This window comes from Mastomys coucha, unplaced genomic scaffold (genome assembly GCF_008632895.1).
Source record: "Mastomys coucha isolate ucsf_1 unplaced genomic scaffold, UCSF_Mcou_1 pScaffold13, whole genome shotgun sequence".
In the NCBI taxonomy this organism is placed as follows: Eukaryota; Metazoa; Chordata; class Mammalia; order Rodentia; family Muridae; genus Mastomys; species Mastomys coucha.
This window is the reverse complement of record NW_022196895.1, coordinates 8,893,367-8,918,346: the sequence shown is the minus strand read 5'-3', so window position 1 is coordinate 8,918,346 and position 24,980 is coordinate 8,893,367. Positions and strand designations below refer to the sequence as shown.

At 46.8% G+C, this 24,980-nt stretch overlaps 2 protein-coding genes and 1 pseudogene across 2 annotated transcripts in view; 1 reads left to right on the top strand and 2 right to left on the bottom strand.

The window, feature by feature from the left end:
• Positions 1 to 2,595, top strand: part of Npc1 (NPC intracellular cholesterol transporter 1) — a 46,636-nt gene extending 44,041 nt beyond the window's left edge. The window contains 2 exon segments of the mRNA XM_031364978.1: positions 569 to 731; positions 1,425 to 2,595. Of these exon segments, the coding sequence (XP_031220838.1) occupies positions 569 to 731; positions 1,425 to 1,507 (246 nt within the window). The 3' untranslated portion in view covers positions 1,508 to 2,595.
• Rmc1 (regulator of MON1-CCZ1) lies at positions 2,297 to 20,775 on the bottom strand. Its single transcript, XM_031364977.1, has 20 exons — positions 20,599 to 20,775; positions 20,226 to 20,302; positions 17,718 to 17,802; positions 16,146 to 16,202; positions 14,472 to 14,558; positions 13,461 to 13,601; positions 13,135 to 13,238; positions 12,169 to 12,258; positions 11,972 to 12,077; positions 10,997 to 11,108; positions 8,586 to 8,630; positions 8,349 to 8,402; positions 7,220 to 7,348; positions 6,546 to 6,652; positions 3,997 to 4,116; positions 3,666 to 3,743; positions 3,339 to 3,443; positions 3,182 to 3,250; positions 2,849 to 3,074; positions 2,297 to 2,482 (listed from the first exon to the last, which is right to left on the bottom strand). The coding sequence occupies exons 1-20, from the start codon at positions 20,698 to 20,700 to the stop codon at positions 2,403 to 2,405; spliced, it is 1,974 nt and encodes a 657-aa protein (XP_031220837.1). The 5' UTR covers positions 20,701 to 20,775; the 3' UTR covers positions 2,297 to 2,402.
• Positions 20,776 to 23,874: 3,099 nt separating this feature from the next.
• On the bottom strand, positions 23,875 to 24,024 carry LOC116087949 (annotated as a pseudogene).
• Between the last annotated feature and the right edge of the window lie 956 nt (positions 24,025 to 24,980).

Below are 24,980 nucleotides of genomic sequence, written 5' to 3'. Positions count from 1 at the left end.
TCGTTTTGATCCCCCAAACCCACACGAGAGATGGAAGACCAACACACAATCTTCTAAGTTTCCCTCCAAGAATCTGCCTTGGTTCAGACTGCTTGATTTTTAAAAAGCCAAGACAGTTTTCTGAGAAGATGTATGGCTCTGAAATTCTTCCTGAGCTGGGAGATACTTGAGTCCCGAGCACTCACGTAAGATGGGCACTTCAGTAAGCACCTCTGACACGGCGCTGTGAACAAGATGGGAGGACCCCTGCAGCTCACGCATGGGCCGGCCAGTCCAGCCATCTCAGCTCCAATTTCAGAGAGACTGTCTCAAAGCATAAAGTGGGGAGCCATTGAGGAAGACACTCCAAGTCAACCTCTGACCGACACACATTTGCACTCAAACATCCTTGGATTCATTCGTCTTTTTATCCAGGCTCATAAAGCAGTAGGGCAGACAATTTTAGGTATGAGGCAGTGTGTCTGAGTGGGGGCAGTGCCCCACAGCCCTTTAGACACCAATGACGGAGGCTTGTGTGATGACGGATGCTTAGTTAGAATAGGCTAACAGTTCACTTCTGCCTCTCCAGGTATTCAGTGGAATCACCCTGACGAAATTTGGAGGGATCGTGGTGTTGGCCTTTGCCAAATCTCAAATTTTTGAGATATTTTACTTCAGGATGTACTTAGCCATGGTCTTACTCGGAGCCACTCACGGACTAATATTTCTTCCAGTCTTACTCAGTTACATAGGTAAGAGCAGTTATTTCTTCTTGCAGGCATGGGAGAAAGGGCGTGGTGTCTCAAGCCTGTAATCCTAGCACACGGGTGGAAACAGGAAGGATCCAAAGTTCAAGGTCATCAACAGTGAGTTTGAGGCCAGCCTAGGCTGAAAGACCCTGGCTCAAAGAGAAAATTTTAAACTTGAACTTTCCTAAAGCATTTGAGTTTGTATTGACAGTGACCTGGAAGAGTAAAGGCCCCCAGGTCGGGCTGCACAGTTAGCCAGGTCATTTCCTTAGCGCTCTGGAGGCCTGGGCGCACTGCTGCTTTGCTGAGATGAAAGCTGGTTTGTGTGGCTGTGGGGACTCCACCTCATACAGTGACGCCCAGTTGAAAAGGTATCAGGATGAGTTTGCCTTACAGCTTTGTTACTAAGTCACTGGAGAGACGGCTCAGCGGTTAAGAAAGACACTGGCTGCTCTTCCAGAGGGTCCAAGTTCAGTCCCCAGCACCCCCATGGCAGCTCACAACTAGCTAACTCCAGTCTGAGGGAATCTGACACCCTTTCCTGGCCTCTGGAGCACTGCACAGATGTTGTACATAGGCATACACGCAGACAAAACACCCTCCCACACAAAAATAAAATAGAAAAAAAAATCAACAAAACCATGGGCTGGTTTCACGCCCAGGAGACTGTCTACATGTTTCCTTTGTCTCACACAGGACCGTCCGTAAACAAAGCCAAGAGACGCAGCACTCAAGAGCGCTACAAAGGGACAGAGAGAGAACGGCTCCTCAACTTTTAGCCTTGTAGCAGCAGGCTTTGTGTCTATGAATAGGTCAAGTTTACTGCAGGACAGCTGCACTGTCAAGACTGGGGGCTGCTTCCAGGAGTCAGGCTGTGTCATGAACAGCTCCGCCCATGCTTTTAAACTCAGGAATGCACACTTGTGAAGCAGTATTATGGATCTGAAGGCAACAGTCGCCAGCCCCTACAGGCTAAGAAGCCTCATCTGGGGCACGAAGAAGGACAGTTCTGTAACTTTGAGTTTTTTCAATGCCTACTTTTAATGATGGTTATTAAACACCTTAACCTCCCCTGCTAGCCCACCACCACCAGACTCGGAGAAGTTTAAAAATGGTTCTTTGGAGCATATCCTGTCTGCATTGTCAGGAAACCAGCAGTTCAGGTCAGCAGTGGCAGCTTGACCCACTCGCAAGCACTTCACAGATACACCAGTCAGCAGAAGTGACAAGGGCCAACAGGAACCCCAGAAGTTCTTGGCTATTCCTCTCTCTGGCGAAGACTCAAGACCAACAAAGCTCTATATTCTATGGAGGCCGACCAAGCACACATGCCTGTCATCCATGTTCTTACTTTAGTGAAACAGTCCTTCACAAGTCTGCCTTAGCCTTTCACCTGTGTCTGCTTTAGCGGAATGTTCTTTAACGTTGCCCCAGCAAAACACCATTCAACACAACTGACTTTCCAAAGAACCCTTAAGTTTCCACTTCACAGTGACTACAACTGAGACCCAATTCTGAAAAGCCAGCCAACATGCTGTCTCCATTTTTTGGGAGTTAGCAACATTTGAGGGTGTTGTAGGTACTTTATTACATTTTTTTGTAGTTTAAAGAGCTTTATTAATACAATAAATTAACTTTGTACATTTTTATATAAAAAGAAAATATTAAGGGACTTCAGAATGTTGTAGGCCTCATTAGAGCTTGTTCTCCAAAGACCTGCTTGAAGAAGGCAACATGTTCTTCACAGTGTTCTCCTGTAGGGAAAATGCGGCTCGGTCACCAGCTAGTTATGGCATGAGAAGACAGAATGCAGACAACGCTCATGGTTTTTAACTTATTTTTCTTTAATAAAATACCTCTTCCTCTATTTTGAGGTCTTTCTATTACAGAGCTCACACCTTCAGCAGCCATAGCTGACATCCTTGTCAGCTGAGCATCCCCGACCTGGCACTCACACCACCTGTGCTATGTATACTCAGCATAATAAGCTCATTCTCTCTTGCATCCTGTTTTATTATTACTTGCTTAAAACTGAAGCATTCAAACCCCAAGCCATTTAAAACCCTTCGCCTTCTATAGAGAGATCCTAAAGTCAGATATAAAATATGCCCTTCCCTTACCTGGTGTGAAGTTAGGGTTCCCTCGCAAACGCTGGTTTCGCTGTTCGAAGAAACGGAATATGGTATAGAAAAGCATGACATCATCAGTCTGCTTCGCAGCATCTAAGAATTTGCGAGCAGAAATGTTGTCGTGGCCACCAATACCCCGGATGAACCTTAGGGCAGCCAACACCTGATGCTTAGACAGAAGAACTTCCACTATCTCATCATTTGCTGTTGAAAGTCTCTGGGAGTAAGAGAGAGAGGTCAGGGCAAGCACGGGGGGGGGGGGGGGGGGGGGGGGGGGGGGGGGGGGATATGCTGGTGATACTGAAGCTGTGGGAGGGCAGTTACCTTCAACATGTCCAGAGATAGCTGGTGGGCAGGAGGATAAAAGCTCTCTAGGGACAGCAGCAAGCAAGCCTGAAAGACAGGGTTTCAGCTAGCTTCAGTTGGAAGGTTCCCACTGGAAGCTTTAGTGACTACAAAATGGATATCCAATGATACAGACCAAAGGCTTAGAGTCGCTGAGCACATGATACTGCAGAAACTGGTGGAGCATGTAAAAGAGGTTGTGCTGGACAAGTGTCTTGATGACAAGTTCATGTAAGTAGTGCTAGGAACACAGGAGGAAAGTAAATGACATCGCTGAGTCACTGGACTATGGCTGGCCACATTCCCATAGTTTAGCTGTAACAGCATTCTCAACCAAATTCCCCATTCCCTCTGAGAACAACTGGCATGTTAAAGGCAACCGGCGTCTGCAGACTCTTCAGCCATCTCTTCCAATCTCATTTCTCCCTCTAACTTAAGATGCCAAATATCCCTCTGAAAGTACCTGCACTGGAATCTGAAACTGGTTCAGAGAACGGATATATTCCATCAGCACAGCTATCACAAACTTGTGTGGCATCTCCTATGGAGGAAGAAGGGGGTCTTGTGATATCAGATGCAAAAGGAGCTACAGGCAGCCCCCTGATCCCCAGATGAGTCCAATGTTCCATCTACTGGTGTTGGACGAATCCTTATGAGCCATATACCCTAGTCTTGAGCGTACTAGACCACAGCCCCAGACCCTCTCCCTGGGCAATACCACTCACTTAACCATAGCGTGGATCCTGGTGCTGCCCCACAGTAACCCACTCAGGAGGCCAGAAACCATTACATACCTTGTTTTCCACAAATGGCGACAGCACGTGTGTATACACATCAGACTGGTCCACCACTGCTTGGGTCCGCACCGGCCTTTTGAGAAGTGGGTTGCTCCGGCTTTGCCCTGCTTCTACTGCCTAAAGTGGAACAAACTGCGACCTTGGTCATCTTCCAAAGAAATGGTACCCACTACAGTTAACCCAAGACTTAAATTTCTAGACACAAGCCTGTCACAAGCCAGACACTTGACAAGCGAGACAAACTCTTCCCATGGCAGACCTGGTGCTCTGGCACACACTGCAGGGTTTGTGGAGACTGCAATTAAATAACCAAGCCAGTCACACTTTTTCTAACCTCGGAAGACTTGTAACTGACTTGATTTTCTCTCACTCTTGGCCAGCTGCATTGTCATTCATGAAGCTCTACCAGTCAGTAAAGGAGTGCTTCTTGCACTGGATCCAGGTTGGCATTTTAACATTCATTTCTGTAGTCTTTAAAATGGATCCAGGGCCTCACCAATCTCTACATTTTGACCACCAAGTCACAGGCCAGTGTATTGGGAATTATTTGACAGTAAGCCAGAGTTCCCCAGAGATGACAGAGCTGTGAGCTCCACCAGCTGTGTGAGCTCTAGAGAGCAGGCAGAGCTTCAGTGTGGACAGCCTGATCATGACATCTAAGGATCAGTCTGACAAAGCCCAGAGTCTCCCACTGGGCTCAAACCCATTGACTCCACAGCCCAGGACAAGGACAGAGGTGATGAAGATAGCCTGGCCTTCAGCGGCCCATCAGACTCCCTGACCTCAAACAGCCAAGCAAAGTGGGGTTCTCACTGTTACTAAGCACAGCCTTGAAGTAATTTCTCCCACTGGTCCCAAATTTCTTTCTTGCTTTAGAAAAATGGAAGTACTAAGTTTTGTACCTTGTAAGCCACAGTAATTTTCCATACCTTTCTTTGATCACGTGCTGTCTATTAACTGACATGCATGGTGCTGTACTTAGCCAATGGCTCACAGGATACTCATGGCGGCAGTACCCTAGGCTATCCTTTGTTTCTAATCTTAGGATAAACCTTGTTGCCCTGTCAGTACGTGTCGTGAGTACAGAGAGGTGTGGCTGCTCCAGATGCTGAGGATATCCGACTGTTGAAAACTCAGCCCTTTCTGAGGCTCAGAGAACATCATTGGAGAAGTAGTAGAAAGAATGGAAACACCAGAAGACAGGGAGAAAGGGCTGCAAAATACCATCCACAGAGCCCAACACAGACATCACAAACATCTCACAACAACTGCAAAACACTGGCCCTGTCAGCAGTCAATCATGGACCAAGGAGGGGCTCACAGGATCCTAAACCTCCCTGCCAACCTATCTGGGAAGAGCCAGGCATGGCCTTTGGGTGAGTACCCAACAGGGATCCCACCAGGCTCCAAGGGACACTTGCAAAGCTGCTCATAAACAGTCCTCGTTAAAATCAGTGGGTCGTAAGACAAAGCCATGAGAACCGCAAAGGACTGGTAAGGAGGGAAAGTCGCAGGTAGAAGGCAGGGAGTGATGGGATGCAGGCTCAGCTAGGAGTGACCAGGGATGAGGACTCGGTAGAAGGATCGAGAGGGGATGAGGACACAGGTGGAAGGCAGGGAGTGATGGGATGCAGGTTCAGCTAGGAGGAGTGGCCAGGGAGTGATGGGATGCAGGCACAGCTAGGAGGAGTGGCCAGGGACAAGGACACGGGTGGAAGGGATGACCAGGGGGGAGGAAGGTTAACGGAGTGAAAGGAAACAGCACTGCAGACATACAGGAAATTGTCAAAGGATACATTTCATCAATAAAAATGTTATTTTGGCCAGGTGTAGTGGCACATGCCTTTAATCCCACACTTGGGAGGCAGGTGGATCTTTGAGTTTAATCCAACCTGGTCTATATAACCAAGTTCCAGGCCAGCCAGAGGTACATAAGTGAGGCCCTCTTTAAAAAAAAAAAAAAAAAAAAAAAGGCTTTAATTCCAGCACTCAGGAGGCAGGTGGATCTCTATGTTCAAGACCAGCCTGGACAGGAGCATAGAGAAACCTTTCCTTTAAAGAAACAAAAAACAGCTGGGCGGTGGTGGCACATGCCTTTAATCCCAGCACTTGGGAGGCAGAGGCAGGCGGATTTCTGAGTTCGAGGCCAGCCTGGTCTACAGAGTGAGTTCCAGAACAGCCAGGGCTATACAGAGAAACCCTGTCTCAAAAAACCAAAAAACAAAAAAACTAAACAAAGAAAGATATACATTCATTCATTCTTATTTAAAATAAAAATCATCTTTTAGAATTTACTTTTACATTTTCATACATGTACATGTTGCACGTTGGACACACCTTGCCCAAATTTCCCTCTAGATAACTATGTTTGTAAATATAAAGCGCAAACAGATTTTTAAAAGCAGGAAAAGTGAAAGTAGTGAGTTGAAGCCTTGAGCCACTACATGTGAGGACACTGGGCATGCCACTGGCACCTTGCCCTCTACCATTATGCCACTGTCTAACCCCGTCACACCTTGGGACTCCTCCCACACAGTCTAGCTTACCATTGTATAGCTCTGCTCAGCATCCAAGTACTTCTTATACTCATGGTTGAGTTTATCAAACACGGTAGCTATCACAGGCAGCGTGGCTCTGTCTGACTCACTCAGCACTGGAAAGGACAAGGCACGTGTCAGATGCACTGTAATCAGAATCCCCTGTGAGCTGGTGACAAGGCAATCTCAGAGGGTGACCAATGCAAACCATGCCTTGAAGGACCCTCAAGGAAATGTTAAAATCAGTCAGGATCCCTACAAGTGCAAGAAGCAAGGCTGTATCACCAGAGGATGCAATCAGCTCTCACTCAGGTGCCCGTCTACTGACTGGTTTCTGTCAAAGTCTACAAGTCCTGTGTGCATTTCCATCTTTCCATCAAGCATTCGGGCCTGACTGCAAATGGCACAGTCAATTTCCAGATAGAAGGTGGGGTTGGGGAGCCTGGCAAGAAGACTCAGCAGGTAATAGCACAGGCCACTAGGCCTGACTTCCTGAGTTCTATCTTGGGCCCCACAAGATGGAAAGAGACTAGGCTCCTGTGAGTCATCCTCTGAGATCCAGACACATACCATGGCATGTGCATGTGTACCATGACATGCCTAGACACACAGGTGTAATTTAAATAAGTAAATAACGAGATGGTACTTTCCCACAGACCACGGGGAAGGGTCAGTGCACTTACTCTGTGAACAGACAGACAGAACGACCACTTTGCACTCCTTCCTCTGGAGGAGAAAGTCCATCAGCCTTCCTTTATCTGGCAAGAGATTCACTATGGGCTGAAGTTTCACCTGCAGGTTCCAAAGGTAACCTGGATGGTAAGAAGCAGCATGTTCATCAATGTGTGCAAGCCAGAACCAAAGCCAACAGAGAATGACTCCACCTCTCCAGGTTAAGGACGTAAACACAGCTAACGGCACTTTCTTCCTGACCACCATGGAGCCAGGATGTCTGGGAGGACTGTGGAAGACCTGACGGTCACACTAACTCAGAAAACTTGGCTGATTTCTAACGAGTGAAGAACGGCACTGAAAGTCACATCCCTGGTTGTCTCCTGCTCAGTCCCGGGACTCCCCCCCCCCCCCCCCCCCCACATGCCTAGCCCCCTCAACAGCTGTGTACCAGGTACTTGAGTTTCTCCTGTACTGACTCATGGGTGCAAGAGATAACCCTACAAACGTCAGTGAAATCCCCACCCACTCATCAGCCTATTCAAGTGCTAATAGGCAAGCTGGTGCCACCAGAGTGCCATGAGGAAAAGACACATCACATCAAAAATAAGTGACCACTTTCTCAGTTTCCAAGATCTGGTCCTACTGTCAGTGTATGGAAGAGAAGTGAACTCCATATATGCGGCAGGTGTCTACCTAAGAACCCTAGAGGATGAGACTGAACACTCAAAATGATAGAGAAAAAGGCAAAGTTCTCAAGTGCAAAGCTACAGGAAGAGACAACAGGCTGAAGGAGCTGTCACCAGCAAAAGGAGCTAAGGGACGGGCATCTTAGGCAGGAACATGGGGAGTGGGGCTAGGGAGTGAGAATGCAGACCACTCACCATGGGCAGCTTTTCTGAAATGGCCATGGGAATCAAACCAGGGTCGGCCATTCTTAGTCACTTTAGTTATAAGAATCATACATGCTTGTGAAAAAAAAAAAAAAAAAAAAAAAAAAAAAAGAACCTGCAGAGGAGTATAGGGTGAGATGCAGTCCCACTCTCTCTGGGGAGGATCACCTCAAAGATTCACTCTCAAGTGACTGGAGGGACTGAAGTGGGCAGTACTTTCTGTCCTGACAACAGCCCTCAGACCTACCTTGGCTTGCACTGATAATGATGTCTGGTTGAAAGACGATCCATGAAGAGGAGTCTGCGTGTTAAAGGAAATTCCACACTGGGAACACTGCGTCATAAAAGGGAAGCCCCATTTCACTTAGCACTTGCCCAGCCCCCACCTCCTGAGGCTACAGAAGGCCTGCCTCCCCAGAGTAGCTCTAGCAGTGGGGCAGGAACACATCCCTTCTGTGCAGTGCCACCACATTCGTGAGGATACAGAGTTTGCAGGGGACAGGAGACTGGCTGGTCACGGCAGCAGGACCTGTAGACAGAGAAGGTAAGTGTGAAGAGTCAGTCAGGAAACCTGCTAGAGTGAGAACTGAGCTGTGAAGAGAGGCTTTGTAATGCCTCCAGTAGCCATGACCTGACTGGTTAGGTAAGGGCGAGGAAAGACAGTCCTGACTCACTAATGACATACCCGGGCAAGAAAGGGAGGGCGTCAGCTGCAGTCATGAAGATCTGTCTCCAGGAAGAGGAAATGTGCCAAAGCTTCCCTCACAGTGGTTGGTGTTAGGGTTTACTTTTAAAATGTTTTATGGGTTCAGTGTTTTGTACAAATGTGTGTGTGTGTGTCTGCGCGCGTGCACCCCATCCATGTCTGGTACCTGAAGAGGCCAGAAGAGGATGCTGGATCCCCTGAAACTGGAGCTACAGATAGTTGTCTACCACCAGAGACCAAACCTAGGTCCTCTGCAAGTTCAGCAAGGGCTCTTAACCAATGAGCCACGTCTCCAGCACTGAGTTTGTTTTTAACCAGAAATGATGCATCACCATTTAAATGTGTATATTTAAAGCCCTAAGAAACTGACCTGGATGGCTCAAAAAGAATACCCAGCTTCACTGATGGTTCAAATGAAGACTGCCTGTGGTTAATTGTTTAACAATGAGCTCCATTACCCCCTGCAAGCACTGCCCTGCACTGCACTGCACTGAATATATCTAGGCAGAAGAGAGCCCGCCTAAGAAGCATTTCCCCTCACATGACAGGAACTCATTCCAACCAGCTCTGCGGCCAGTCAGGCAGCCTGGGGAAATGAGAGCACTCTTCAAGCTAAACAAGGCTCCCAGTTCTGTGCCGATTGCCCGACTCTAATCAGACGGCAGTGCTAGTGAGCTGCATATGCAGACGGTCATTCTAATCCCCTACACCCAGATGAGGACCGTGAACAGTCGCACAAGCTTCGGCAAAGCACTTGCTCATAGGACAAGAGAAAAAGCCCACTGCCTGTCTCGGGCCTCAGGAGAGCGAGGGCGTTTCCATCTTCAGAGGCCCCAGGTGATCCCAACAGTCAAACACAAGCCACCGTTCAGCAAGACAAAACCAACGCATCTCTCAAAACCAGGCTGTGAAGACATACCCAACCAATGACAGTGCCAGGTGGGCAATCCAGTCTCAGATTTCCCAGGGGCACGTAGTCCAGCAGGAAACACAAAGGGAAAGGTATGCTCTACCTGCCCAGACCCCTAAAGCCCCAGGAACCCATGGAGTCCTGCCCTCTTACTACCAATCTTTCCTGGACTAAGCTGACCCACTTCAATTAGCACCTTGGTCAAGCAACTAGCCTGTTTACTGCTCCTTTATTACGGGATCAGAGTGGAGGGCTTTACATGTTTACAGTGGTTTTACCCATGTCACTAATTTGCTAGCATCTGTTCCTTACTGCTAATGTTATTATCCAGGAAAAGCCGGATGCCAGAAAGCACACAGAAGCCAGCTAAGGCCATCAGATACCTGTGAGCGCCAGCTGTCCCTTCCCAGTGGCCCTTCTGCTGAGCCCATGAGATGAGCCAGATGCCCAAAGGCTGAAGGCTTGCTGAGTAATCTACCACGTAGAGCTTGGCTCTCAACTGTCCATACAAAACGCACAAGGCAATCAGAGGCTGAGGACTGCCACAGAGACTGGGGGCTTCTATCAGCCAACTGGACTGCAGTCTCCTATCAAATTATAGTGACAGTGTTATCAGAGGCCTGTTATGAATGGGCTATTTCTTTTCTGAACGTCTGACCTACTACTCTCCTGACTTCCTCCCCACCTCAGTAGGAGAAATCCTCTAGAATAAACTTCAGAACCATACCTGTATGCTGTTATTGTGACTAACCATTGGCCACACCTGCTAGGTTTGATGGGGGGGGCATAAGGGGGGAATCGATGGTTCAAAGTCTTTGTTGCTCTAACCCAGGACTGAATTCAGTCCTGAGCATCTACCCACATCCTCAAGAGTCTCAACTGCATGTATCTCCAGCTCCAGGAACCCAGCACCCTCTTCTGCCTTCTGACAACACCCATATACACACGCTCTCACACACATGCTGACACATACAAACACACGAATAAAAAGCAAATCTAAAAAAAAAAAATCATAACAGAGTATGAAAATGTAGGGGCATGTAACCCCGTTAAAATGATTCAGCCACAGTCAGCCGAATCCCAGGGTTACAGAAGATGTTAAGGTCCTGAGTTCAATCCCAGCATCCCAAAACAAGACGACAAATGTTCCTCTGCAAAACGAAGCAGACTGGGGACTCCCCGTGCTCCTTGTCCATTCTGAGCATGACTCCAGAAGATTCTAACAAGAATATTCCCTGTGGGGAACCCCAGCACTGCCAGTTCCCAGAATCCCTCTTACCTGCCAAGGGGATCTGGTAAGGTTGAATTGATCGGGCTGGAAGCACAGGGTGATGGAAGGTAACCGTGCCATCGAACTCTCCCCGTAACCTGATGTCAAATATCACTGACGTCTACAGTAGGGGAAAACACATCACCTGTTGCTGGTCTGGAAGCCTGTGTCGCAGCCACCCCCAGCCCTGCTCTCCCTCAGAGGACTGCTGTGCAGAGCACAACTCTTTCCCACTGTTACTGCTTTCACAAACACTTCCTGCTGCCTTGTAAGATCTCAAAGAGTTATAGGCAGACCTTTTTCACTTGAACTTGAAACATCTTCATTAGTCAGAGACACAGCAGTGGGACCCTCCAAGAAAAGTGTGGGAGAGGTGTGGCTTGCCTACTACAGATGTTCAGTTAACCATTTGGAAAAGCAAGACCTGGCACAGACCCATGGGCCCGACAGCATCCAGATGTGAAGGTCAGATACTGTTATCCACACCCACAGACTCAAGTGACACCAGGATCTGCAGTAGGTCCCAGCTCAGCTGGCTCAATAGAGTAAGCATCCAAAGATCAAATCAAATGATATTTTCTTAAAGTTTTTAATTTCTTTGGTTTTTTGTTTTTTGTTTTTTTTTTGAGACAGCAGCTCATATATCCCAAGCTACCCTCAAACTCACTACAGAGCTAAGGAAGACTTTGTTTGAACTTCGGATCCTCCTGCCTCTGTCTCCAAAGGGCTGGGATAACAGGTGTGCACCCTCACAGATGGTTTTTAAACAATGCTGGGATGTGACAGGCTAGGCAGGCACTCTACCCAGCAAGCTGCATCCCCAAGCTGAAATCATTTTTAATAAGCTGCTAGGGAATCAGTTAAACTGCTAACTCCTTTGAGCTTGAGCTCCTTCCCCAGCCTTGTTCAGGTGTCCCAGTTCTCACAGTGCCTATTAGAAGGCCCCCCGCACAGATGACGGCAGCTTCCCACACGAGACTTTACCTCTGTGTCCTGATGGTGGACTACTACCAGGTTGTCCACTACATTTAGGGCAAACTTTCCCGTCCTATTTAACTTCAGTATGTGCATCTTTTTACATGCACCCTCTCTGTAAGACAACACAGAGGTCAGAGAAAGAGGTCAGCAAGCCTTAGTTCAATTTAAAAGCAAAGGGAGAAGCGAGCATGAGACAAACGTACCGTGGGAGATGGTACAGCACCACCTCCGCTCCTGTGCTATTGGAGGTCCGAGAATGATGCCGCAGGAAGAGGACGTAAAGCTGCCCATATCTAGTCAGAGAGAGATACAAGTTATTCTTGGTCATTTCAAAGTACATACCTCACTGGGTATGTAGCTGTGCTGGTAGAGTAAGTTTTGCCTAGCTGCACAAAGCCCTGGTTTGAGACCCCTGCATGCCATAAACTGAGAATGGTGGCTTATGTTCAGAACGTCAACACTCATAGGAGGATCAGAAGTTCAGGTCATCTTGACTACTTAACCGGTTCCGATCCAGCCTTAAAGGAATAGTAAAAGTCCTCTACATACAGTTTGACTACAGTCTTCTGGAAGAACACCACATAGCCAAGCACAGATTCCCAAGTAGGGAAGAAATGCAGGTCAGCAGTCAGGACACCCACTGGTTATTCCACTTCTAGCTTTGTGTATCCTTTCATAGAATGAGGACATGTCCCATAATAAAAGGATGGGTCAGGCACTCTTCACAGTAGATGTTACCTACTGGGTGCTGCTGTGAGCAGCTGTGGAGTCCCCACCCAAAACTGCACTCACTCCTCAGCTCCCTAAACTGGGTGGCCAAGCGGAAAACAGAGAAGAGAAAGAAGGAAAGTACATTCTACTGCACTAAGTCAAACCTCAGCTCCCAGGTTCAGTTCCCAACACCCACATGGAGCTAACAGCCAGCTGGAACTCCATTTCCAGGGGACTTGACACCCTTGTATGGCCTCTGATGGGCACATACATACATACAGATAAAGCATACAGAGAAAAATAAATAAATCTCTTGTTAAAAGTGTCATGTTCAAAACACAAAGAGGGAAGTCCTTGTTATTTCTTCTAAGGGTCCTTTACTCTGAGCTGCTGACACACCCTAAGGCTTATGTCTTAAAGGGCAAATACACACAGGACTCCTCTGAAGACAGACTTACATGGTCGCCATCGCAATGTCTCGTTCTGAAAGGCTAAGTTTAGTTGACTTCGGTGCAGCTGGTAACTCAATCTCGAACTTGGGAAGCTTCGACATGGTGCCAGCCTGTTTAGGGAAAGTTTAGGAACATTTAGGGCACTTCTTCCATGCTGTAGCCTGCCAACATTAAAGCAATGAAGACACTGTCTTCGATGCTTCCCCACAGAACATCCTTGGACTGCTGGGATGGTGAAGCACACCCTCTAGTGGTCTGAGGTGCGGGGTTCATATGACTTGCTTTAGAGCTAGGTAGAGAAGTGGGCAACAGAGTTATTTTAAGGTGCTTACCCTAAAATAAAAAGGCTGCAGAACATTCTCAAGGACTGTAGTGGACAAGAGAATCACAGCGCTCTCGGGACAGTACATGTACCAGTTCACATTGAGGTTGTGGCTCTTCAGGAGTTTGAGACTTCGTTTCTCAGGTAACACCTAGGACCAAGATCACATTAAAAGACTGCCACAACAAATTAGGTAAATAAAGAACACAAGATGCCCACTGAGGTCTGGCCTAAACCTCAGTGGAAGAGGCTAGGAGAGTACACATGAGGCTCCAGTTCAGTCACCAACACCACCAAAAACCAAAACAAGTAAATCCAGCCCAGAGTCACACAGGCAACTGTTATTTGCATTTACTAGGCCCACTGTGTGTATAGTGCTTTCCACACCTCAATAATTTACCCCTTCCTACACTCTGAGAGACAGCACAACATGAGAGATGAGGAACTCAGGCTGAGAAAGGCTCAGAGCAGCAGACTGGGCGTTCTAACCATGGCTGAGCCTCCATACGCTCCGGCACCATGCACCTAAGAGCAAGGAGCCACACAAGTCTTCATCAAGCTGAGAAACAGTGAAAGTCAAGCAATCCCAGGGCCCCATTAACGAACAGGAAGAAACGTAATCCGGCTCACTGAACTTTCTAACTGTAACGATAAAAAAGCGAAATAAGCTAGACATCTTGTAACAGGAAGTGGCAAGACAAACAGATCATCCACACAGAACTGTCCTCAGAACAAAATCTGGGAACACCCCCCAAAGCATACTGCTATGCAAGAAAAAACCCACACTACATCAGTTTATGTACAGGAGTTCCCCTTTCATGAAAAATAACAATAATAAATGCATGTGTATAGAGGAAAACTGGAATTGTGTACAAACTGTGGCCGACAGTCATTTTTACGAACTTTTATCTTTTGTATAATGTTTCCTCAGCTAAGAGGCTGGCCACAGGACCTTTTTGGTACCACACAGGCTCCTGACTGCCTTTGCTTTTCTCTAGCAAACCTACAACTGATACAATACCTGGTAAAATTCAATGCCTTGATCCATTATGAAGACGATTTCAGTAGAACTGGTCCAGCAGAATCCCAGTATGTTGGCATTCTTGGTCTGCAAGAATTACAGAAACAGTGTTTTTTAGCTGACTGTGGTTGCACATGTCTATAATGCCAACACCCAGGAGACTAAGGGCATTTGGGAATTCAAGGCCCTCCATGGATATATTTCAAGACGCAGGCCAATCTAGACATGAAACACTATCTCCAAAAAAAAAAAAAAAAAAAAAAGTAAAACTTAAGAAAAAGCAAGGGGCTAGGGAGATGCCTCTGTGGGTAAGCACCCTTGATGCCCAGCATGAGGACTTGCATTCAAATCCCCAGTACCCACATGAATTGCCACAAGTGGCCATAACTGTAGTGCTGGTATGGGACATGGGGAGCAGAGGCAGGAGGATCTCTTGGGCTTGCTGCCCACTAACCTATCTCCAGGTTCAGTAAGAGACCTGCCTCAAGGGGATACAATGACGCAGAGCATTGACACTCCACATCCTCCACTGACCTGCACGCACTGTGTACAGACGCCACACACAATCAAGTACATGCTCTAGCTTTAACAAGTGTAAATGCTCCTAGTTTGTTAATAAGAAGGCTGTGCAGCTTCTCTTCAAAACCTCAATACCCTGCTGTCACTTACTCATCAGACTCTCAGATTGGCTCTGACATTTATGACAAAGGCTGGCCTTGAGCGATGTAGCCCAGGAGCCTGGAACTCAGGACTCTCCTGTCTCACCCTCCCAGATGCTGGGTTACAGGGAAGCATTTCCATGTTGGATTCAAATGCTCTTTTAAACACGGCTCACCCTGATTTTTGTCCCAACACTTCAACTAAAAAGATTCTGAATCTTAATTTCTTCTACAGAGGAAGAAGCCTGAGTTTTACAGAAAGATAATTAATACCCAGAGGCCAGAAATTCCAACTCCTGCCTCTCAAACTGCAACACTCTTCTACTCATTACAATAATACAAGAGCTGAAGTCCTTCAGTGAATACAAACCAAGACGGGTCCCAGGGGTGGCCCAAAGACAGCAGGGGCATAGCAGGGCTCAGACAAAGGCTGTTTCATACTTAAAGCACCTGAAGAGGAGCTTGGTTAAGTCCTGAGGCTCCTCTTATAGATAAGGACCCCATCCTGAGTGCTACCTCCCAAGAACAATAAGATGCCAAAGTTATCCCCATGTATTGACAGCTCTGGTTACTATCTCAGCTGCCCTTGGGGTGACGATCATGGTAGATCTTCCACCAGCTTCAATTAGTAAACCTAGCTAATCTAATTAATAGAGACTAGGGTCTATACATACAGAGGGTACAGGGATACGGGAGGGAGACTCATCAACCAAAGAACACTTCAGACAACCTCACAAGATGGCATAGGTGGGATTCAAGGCCTGAGAAACAGAAGCCTGAAAGCACGGTGAGGAAGCCCCAGACAGCACTGAAGGTGACCCTTCACCCATCAGTTCTTCATCTTATAGCTGAAGAGACAAAACTGGGTGAAACTGTCCAACATCATAGCTGAACCCCCAGCCGACCTCTACAGCTCACCATCAACACAGACATCTCGCCAGACAGAGATTCCAGCCTGTGCCCACTACCCAACCCATCGTTCGCCACACACAAACAACACACCACCCCTGTGTACCTTGCATTCTTGTGTGTACTCCAGCTGAGAGTTATCTGGAATAAAATTACAAAAGTCCTGAAAGACAGAAAAAATACAACGGGAAATTTTCAGATAGAACAGCCTACTGCGAAATAAATACAATGAACAAATGTTTTTGGTTTTGTTCTGAGACAGGGTCTCACTCGCTGGTGCTGGCTGTCCTGGAACTCAGAGAGATCTGCCTGCCTCTGCTTTCTGAGTGCTGGGGGGTCTTAAAGGTGTGCACCCCTATACCCAACAAGCAGATTTTTAAAATGATTAAAAAATAGCTGGACAAATGCCCACAGACAGAAAAGACATAAGACAATGAGGGTCAAATGACACCAGATTTACCAATCAACTAAAAGGAGTCATCTAAACACTCAGTTGGAGCTCATGAACAGACTTTTAAAACTCATTCCTCAAGCCAAGTAGGCAACTCACACCTAGGGTTTCAGCACTCAAGAAGCTGAGACTGGAGGATGGCTCTAAATTCAACACCAACTTGGTCTATGTAGTAAGTTCCAGGTCAACCTGGGCCATAAAAGGAGACATGGTTGGAGAGAGAAATGGAGAGAGAGAAAGAGGAGGAGAAAGAGAAGGAGCAGAAAGGAGGAAGGAGGTAGGAAGAGAGGAAGGAAGAAGAAAGGAGGAAGGGAAGAAAGAAGAAATACATTCTTCAAACGGGTGACATCACTTTCCTCGGGCTCACTGGAAAGTCAACCAAGCCAAAGCAGCAGCAAACACAGCAGCCTGCCTGGCTTCCCGCCAGCTTCTTTTCTACTCTATCTATGATAACAGTGAACGGGATGAGTAACTGACTGTCGTGCCGCTAGGAGCAAACCCAGGGCCTCTTCATGCTAGACTAACTACCACTGCATCCTAACCCAAGGGGAGCAATGGTGAGCATGTCCAAGAGATGAAGTGCCAGCAAGCTGTCCCAACTGAGGATCCGCCTGTTCCTACCCAATCCCGCATGCAAACTGGAGAAGCACCAGAGGCTGGAGTGGCCTGAATACGATTCATTCGCCAAGTAATCAAAATAGACCTCCTATAATCCATGATGCCGGTTAGCAAGCAACCTAGAGATGGATGATAATCCGGATTCCTTATAAACAAAATAGAGGCTAGAGAGACGGCTCAACAGCTAAGAACACAGGAGCCAGATTCAATTCCCAGCACCCAACCACCTGCAGTTCCAGTTGCAGGGGATCCTACGCCCTCTTCTGGCCTCCCCAGGTACTGCACACACATGGTTCACAGACAAACAACCCGCAGAACATTCACACACATAAAAATAATCAAGAGTAGAAAAGGGACTACTTAGAAAGGGGAGGAGAGCCAAGAGAGGAGCCAGGAGAAGGTAATGGGGGCAGAACATGATCACGGGGCATAATAAGCATGAAAATGTCATGATGAAACTCAGCCTTTCATATCATGAATATATACTGCAAAGGCTCTCGGCAGCCCCACACCACTGGCCTTCCGAGGGCAAGCAAACAACCAGAATTCAGACCCTGTCGCTTCCAAGCACCTGTTCTCTATCCGGTGCTGTTCTAAGCTATGCCTTACCACGGTCTTCGAAGTCCTCTGGACAGCCAGTATCTTATTTTCTAAAGAAAACTTAATGCACTTCACTTCTCCTCTGTCGTCCATTCTGAAGAAGAAAGCACACATTAGGAGGGAAACTGCCCTGAACTCTAGTTCTTATTCCCAATGACAAAAAGCCAGTAACTCTTTAGGAAGTAGCAGACCCAAGCCTGATGTCAAAATTGCATTTCTGAAGCCATGACCAAAATCTACACGCAACAACTTGCTAGTGGACAGATGACATAGCCAAGTGGTTGGAGAATTTAGGGTCACACATGTCGATAAGGACTGCTGGACATCTTGTGGGAGAGATGCACTCATTACCCTAACTGTACTGATAGTTTCCTGGGTGTATAAATATATCAATGCATAATATATGTGCAATTTATTATGAGCCAATTATAACTTAATAAAGCTGGTTTTTAAAAAAAGCTAGGGCTCAGCTAGGGCTCAGTATGATCTCCAGAGCGTGAACTCATGTAAAAAAAAAAAAAATCTCAACACTGTGGCATTCCCTTATAATCCAGTACTGGGGAGACAGAGACAAGCAAGCCCCTAAGGATCACTTGCCATGCTAATGTGCCAATGAGACAGCATCTCAAATCACAAGGAGGAAATAAAAATGCAGGCACACGTATAAGTTAAATGCTGTATCCTACCAAGACTTCAAGCTCCTCGGAACTCTGAAATGTAGCTTGTGATAGGCACTTCCCTCTTATTTTCTTCCATTCTTACCAGGGCATCTCACCTACTAACCTCCCATGCCTCTATCAGATGTCCCCAGGAAGGCAGTGTGCACCTCTGAGCCCTGTGGCTTGGGCAACACATAGCTCAACTACACTGTCTCTCAGTGTTCTTATGTCTGCTCCCACAACGAGCTCAACTACACTCTCAGTGTTCTTACTGTCTGTTCCCACACACAGCTCAACTACACTGTCTCTCAGTGTTCTTACTGTGTCTGTTCCCACACATAGCTCAACTACACTCTCAGTGTTCTTACTGTGTCTATTCCCACACACAGCTCAACTACACTGTCTCTCAGTGTTCTTATGTCTGCTCCCACACCCAGCTCAACTACACTCTCAGTGTTCTTACTGTCTGTTCCCACACATAGCTCAACTACACTCTCAGTGTTCTTACTGTGTCTGTTCCCACACACAGCTCAACTATACTGTCTCTCAGTATTCTTACTGTCTCTGTTCCCACAACCCAGCCTCAAGAACACAGACATAATGAGAGTTCCAATCCCATAGAATACATAATGTTCAAGGGAGGTATGTTTCCTTCCCTACATAAATAATGTGACCTAGAGTCCCCACAACACCACATCTTTGCTCCTGATGTTATCCAGGTCTGGTCTCCAACCAGAAATCTCTCTCTTCCACCTTGAAGCTTTGCTCAGCCCCATTATTATTATTATTATTATTATTATTATTATTATTATTATTATTATTATTATTACCACCACCGAGGTCAAAGCTGCACCCCTTCAGTGCTCCCACATTCTGAACAGAGCTTTAGCATACAGCTTAGCATGGCAAATGATATTTGCTGAATCTCTTCTCTCCAGTTAAAGCTGAGTCCAAAGGAGTCTGGGCTGTCAAAGCCTTCCCTTGTCTGCTGCTTTCAGTGTGTGAGCAAGGGCCAACAAAAGAAAAGACAGGCTGTGATGGCTTACACCTTTAATCCCAGCACTTTCGAGTCAGAGGCAGGAGGATCTCTGAGTTCAAGGCCAGCATTGTCTACAGAATGAGTTACATGACCCACAGGGCTACACTGAGAAACCATGTCTCGAAAAATGAAAAAAAAAATGAAAAAAAAATAATAAAGGAAGAAAATAACGAAGGAAAAGAAAACAAAGTTGGCTTTTTCCCCCCTTACTTCAATCAGCTGACATATTAAATGCAATTTATTTTTCTGAGATTTATTTTAAACAGGGTCTTGTTACACCACCACTAACCTTGGAGCTATTTGCTACTTAGCTCTCCCTCTGCAGAGGGCTGGGATAGGCTTTTTGCCGTGGTATTTACAAACCGGGGGACTTGTGAAAATGAAAGGAACTGCTCAGTCGATCAGTAAGACAGATCGGAAAGCCAGTCTGTCACTTAAACCTCAGTGGAAGCCCTGATTTTTCTCCATTACACGAGAACACTGGATTTTCCACCACTCAGCAAAAACTCTAGGAGAGCTAGGATAAATGAGAAAATGAGTCCCCAGGCCCAGCACTGGAGAAATGAGTGCAGGGATACACGGACTTCAAGTACCAGGAAGTGGGGGCCCTAGGAGCTTCTGGCTGGTTCCTACTTGAGCTGCTCCCCATATTTCACTCTGACAGTCGTGCTGCACCCAAACTGCACCAGCCAATGTCCACTGCTTTTCCCTACTGACACGTCAGGCCGCTTAGAGGAGGCGAGACAAAACGATTCAACTTTCTGAGTTCAAAAACCGCCGGTGTTTACATGTGGGTATTATTCTGAAAGCGCAAATTACCTAAAAGAGATGGGATTCCTATCATCTGGGCCTTTAACGACCACTCCTGTAGCTCCACCCGACCGAACAGCAAAAACCTGAGGAAGAGACAACGTTAATGGTCAGACTTTACAAGGACCTAGATTCAGCCTTTCAAGGATCATGTCTACCATACCGCATCCTCGATGCATCCGAACTAACAGGGTGGGTGCTTAAACGAACTTTAAGACGGTGCAAGAGCAGGCCAGACCCTGAGACTAACCGTCTGACAGGCAGCTTGCACAGTGGCACCGCCCATGCACTCGCACCTTCGTCTCTGCTCCGGTACACTACACTGGGCACTCTCGGCGAGGGTGCGGACGCCAAGGCGTCTGGGCGCCGGGCCCTCGCTCACCTGCTTGTTGGCCTCGTCGAAGAACACGCAGTTAACTGGGTTCGCCTTCTCGAACTGCACCGGCCGCTCGCACAGCTCCAGGTAGTAGTCCTCGCTGCCCATGGCTGGGGCCGGCTGAGCTCCTCCGCAGAAGCTGCAGCCAGCGACCCGGGTCACCGCTCCGCCGCCGTCCTAGGCCCCGCCCCACCCTCCACGTGACCCGGCCGTCGGCGCTCCAGTGGACGGGGGAGAGTCCCCCCCCCCGAAGACACGCCCCTTCCGGGGGAGGGCCAAGTGACTCTGAAGCCTGCGGGCTGCTGGGAGGCCAGGCTGGTTTCTAATCTGCTTACCAATGGTGACCTTTTCTGCGTCGCCTATACGCAGGGTTCTTTCTTTCCTCTGTCCGTTTAGTCCGAGAGATGAGGCAGGAGGCTGACTGTAAACGTGCAACAGAGAAGACCTACGAGCCAGGATTGATTTCTGTGTTCACCTCAGGACCCTCCCTCACGCCAGGCAACAGCGCTTCTCACGGAATTCCGTGTCTAGCCCCAGAAACTGATTCTTGAACCTTAGCCGTACCGGCAAGTGCCGTGATCAGTTTGGATGTTAGGAACTAAATTTTGCCCCTCCCCTAGAATTTACGTGTTGAGATTTTAACCCCCAATATCTCAGAATGTACTTGAGGCTTCAAAGATGTAATTAAGGTAAACTGAAGTCATCAGAGAGGGTCCCTAAACTAATGTGAGTAGTGCCTTTATTTAAAGAAGAAAATGAAGAGAGATTAGGGCATTAAATTCCCAGCCAGCCAAGTGGCCATATACAAGCCAGAGAGGCCTAGAAGAAATAGCCCTGGTCCAGCGAGTTGGCTCTGTAAGGAAGGCATCTATCTATGAGGAGTTTGAGGAGCCTTGCCTTTCTTGTGGCGCCCCCTTCTGGCCTAACATGTATTTCTGTTTTCCAGAAGGTTGTCTATGGATTTCATTTGCTACACAGGCAAATACCTTTTTTCCTATTTCACTTTCTTTTATAGACTTATTTATTTACGTTTGGCAGCGCGCCCGCGCATGTGTGTGTGTCTGTGTGTGTGTGTGTTGGTGGATGTGTCCACATGAGTGCAGGTAAGTTTAGAAGCCACAAGAGGGTATGTATGCATGTTAGGCAAGCACTGAAACACTCACCTCCCAAGAACTGGGATTACAAGACTGCTCAACAACTTTTGTTCCTCTGAAAGCTTAAAGTATTTGGAACATGGAGTAAGAGTTAGCAAACTAAAATCCTAGCTTGCATTCATTGTAAAGTTCTTTTACCTCTCATGAAGGGGCTGGAAGAGACCCAAGGCAGCCAGAACGCGAGGCCGGTGGAGTGAGGATCGGGCACTAGCTACCACTCTGCTGTACCAGGAGTGAGGGCTGGGCACTAACTGCCACTCTGCTGTACCAGGAGTGAGGGCTGGACACTAGCTGCCACTCTACTATACCAGGGCTGTGCTGCTTTGAACGTTGATAAGCCAGGGGAGGAGCTGAGCAGAACAGGAAAAATAAGAATTTGAAGAACTGACCAAAACACACTGATCTGAAGGAGTTTTTTAAAAAAATCGCTACAGAACAACAGAAAGTGGGCTTCAGAGTCAGCTGGGCTTGCAAGCACCAGGCTTTCTATGGGGACCCTAAGGGAAATTCCTCTGTGGGAAGAGGTGAGCCCAGGTTCCTGGGGGGAGAGACGGAGTGCAACCCTCTGGCAGCTCAGCCAAGGATTGGAACACTTGCCTGCCCTGACGGTTCTCTGGCTGAGTGGCTCCTGCTCTTCATTATTTTACTCTTGAACTGTGTTTTCCAGAGCTCAGCTCTGGCCTGTGAGATAGATAGGCAGCTGTGCATGCTCAGCTTTTCTTGTTGCTGTCTGTTTTGACTTTTGTTGCCTAGTCTTTCAGACCACATGGCAGACAACCACGGACTATTCACCATAGTTCCTAGAGAGCTGCTCACTGCTTAGCTGCTGTTTCGATGACTTCTGTTTTCTCCTTTGAACTTTCTAAATCCCTTTTGGTTAGAAAATGAGCATTGAGAATATAAGAGGAGCTAGTTTTAGAAATATGTGTGTTGTAGGATGGTGGTGGAGCACACCTTTGATCCCAGTACTCAGGGAGGCAGAGGCAGGCAGATCTCTGAGTTCAAGGCCAGCTTGATCTACAGAGAGAGTTCTAGGACAGCCAGGGCTACACAGAGAAACCCTGTCTCGAAAAAACAACAACAAAAAAAAAACAACAAAAAAAAAGACAACAAAAAAAAGCAAGCAAGCAAGCCTTTAGAGGCAAGCCAAGACGTTTGCTGTAGTTCTTGCCTTCATCTCCCTCAGTGAAATAAACGCTTTCTTTCATTGCTTTCGGCTATGCATGGTGATTTATCACAGCAATAGAAATCCTAAGACAGAGACCAAAAGACGGGATTGCCAGAGCAAGCTGGCTAGCAAGATTAGCTTGATCTGGACTGTCCCCTGAGCACTGGCTTACATCCATTCTCTGCTCCCTTCTGTAGATGTAATATGACCACCTGCTTCAAGCTCCGGCTGTCATGATTTCCTCACCATGACTTCCTCGAAATGATGGATCCTACCATGAACTACTGAGATAACCCCTTCTTAAAAGTTATTTTTGTCAGATTATCTTGTTACATTAACAGGAAAAGACACTAAGGCTGTACTTCCATACACAGTTATTTTCTTTTTTAAAAAATATTTATTATTGTTGTTTATATGAGTACACTGTAGCTGTCTTCAGACACACACCAGAAGAGGGCCTTGGATCCCATTACAGATGGTTGTGAACCACCATGTGGTTGCTGGGAATTGAACTCAGGACCTAACTGCTGAGCCATCTCTCCAGTCCCATAGTTATCTTCCGTGTCATTTGTGCAGGGTCTGTGTCTGTCTAGACAAGTGGGCATCTCACTGTTCTGCTAAGTTTTACAGCCCCACTTGTCCTTTGTGAGATTGGCCATTTGGGATCAGGAACCATAAGTCATTGGGGGTTAGGCTCTAAATGACTAGGTTGGATGTCCTATATCTCTGGGTCAAGCTTGTAAGTATTTAAATCCTGACCATTAAGGTGGGATTTTCTGCTGTTTCTGGTCCTTTTGTCTCTATGGCTGGATATCAAACCCAAGGGCTTGCACATGCTAGACTGGTACTCTCCCACTGTGCTGCAAGTTCCTCTAACCTCTAGTGTTAGTTCTTAAACCCAAGAGATGCAATTTCATGCAGAAAACACACTGTCTATGTTAGAAGTACAACACCTTTACCCTCAGTGCAGAGAAATCAAGACCACAAGAATTCTGAATGGACCTTTGGAAATCAACTCATTCATATTTTATTTTGGGAAAAGTTTTCAATTAGCAATAATCATGTCTTGGATAAATCTCATTGGCTATGATACTGCCACTGCACAAAGCTACCATATTTTGTTAGGTTTGAGGTCAGCCAGAGCTATGTGGTAAGACCGTGTCTAAATAATATTATTTTATTATTGCTAATTATGTGTACGTTTGTACCTATGTGGAGTACAGGTGCCCCCAGAGGCCAGAAGAGGGCTGCCAAATGCCTGTGCTGTGAATGCTCTCAGGTCATCTGGAAGAACAGGAAAGCTCCTAACCACTGAGATATCTTCCCAGTCCCCTCAGACACTAAAATAACATCAACAGCCCCCACGCCCGCAAGAAGACCCCTTTGTAGTTTGTCTTCTCACATAATACTTCTTCATGACATACTACTATTCTTCGTCCAATTCAGTATTCAGATTCTTGGTTTATTTGGTTGTTTTATTGTTATTTTGAGATAGGTTTCTCTGTGCAACCCATGGCTGTCCTGGAACTTGATTGGTAGACCAGGCTGGCCTTGAATTCAGAGATCAACCTACCTTTGCCTCCTGAGTCCAGGGATTAAAGATGTATGCCACCATCCCTGGCTTATTAACAAATTCTTTAAGATTTACTTATTTGTTTTATGTATACGAGTGCTGTATCTGCATATACATCAGCATAACAGAAGAGGCCATTGGATCCCATTACAGATGGTTGTGAGCCACCATGTGGTTGCTGGGAATTGGACTCATGACCTCTGGAAGAGCAGTCAGTGCTCTTATCCACTGAGCCATCTCTCCAGCCCGTAATAAATAAATAAATAAATAAATAAATAAATAAATAAATAAATAAATAAAACAAACCACAGTCAATAAAACCAAGACAAAAATATTCCTATGATATACATATACATACTTTACTGGATTACTTATCAAACTAGTATCTCCTAAAACACTCAGCTATGCGAAAAATGTCCTGACCTCACAAAAAGGGGAAAAGAAACTTGTAAAGTAAAACTCAAAACAAAAATCATGTGTGTGTGTGTGTGTG

Excerpts from the sequence above, each read along its gene's own strand:
- Rmc1 (XM_031364977.1), bottom strand. The coding sequence starts at position 20,700 with ATGGGCAGCGAGGACTACTACCTGGAGCTGTGCGAGCGGCCGGTGCAG. Across the intron at positions 20,303-20,598 it reads TCGACGAGGCCAACAAGCAG|GTTTTTGCTGTTCGGTCGGG; the intron begins GTGAGCGAGGGC and ends TCTCTTCCTCAG. Across the intron at positions 7,349-8,348 it reads CATTATCAGTGCAAGCCAAG|GTTACCTTTGGAACCTGCAG; the intron begins GTAGGTCTGAGG and ends CTTACCATCCAG.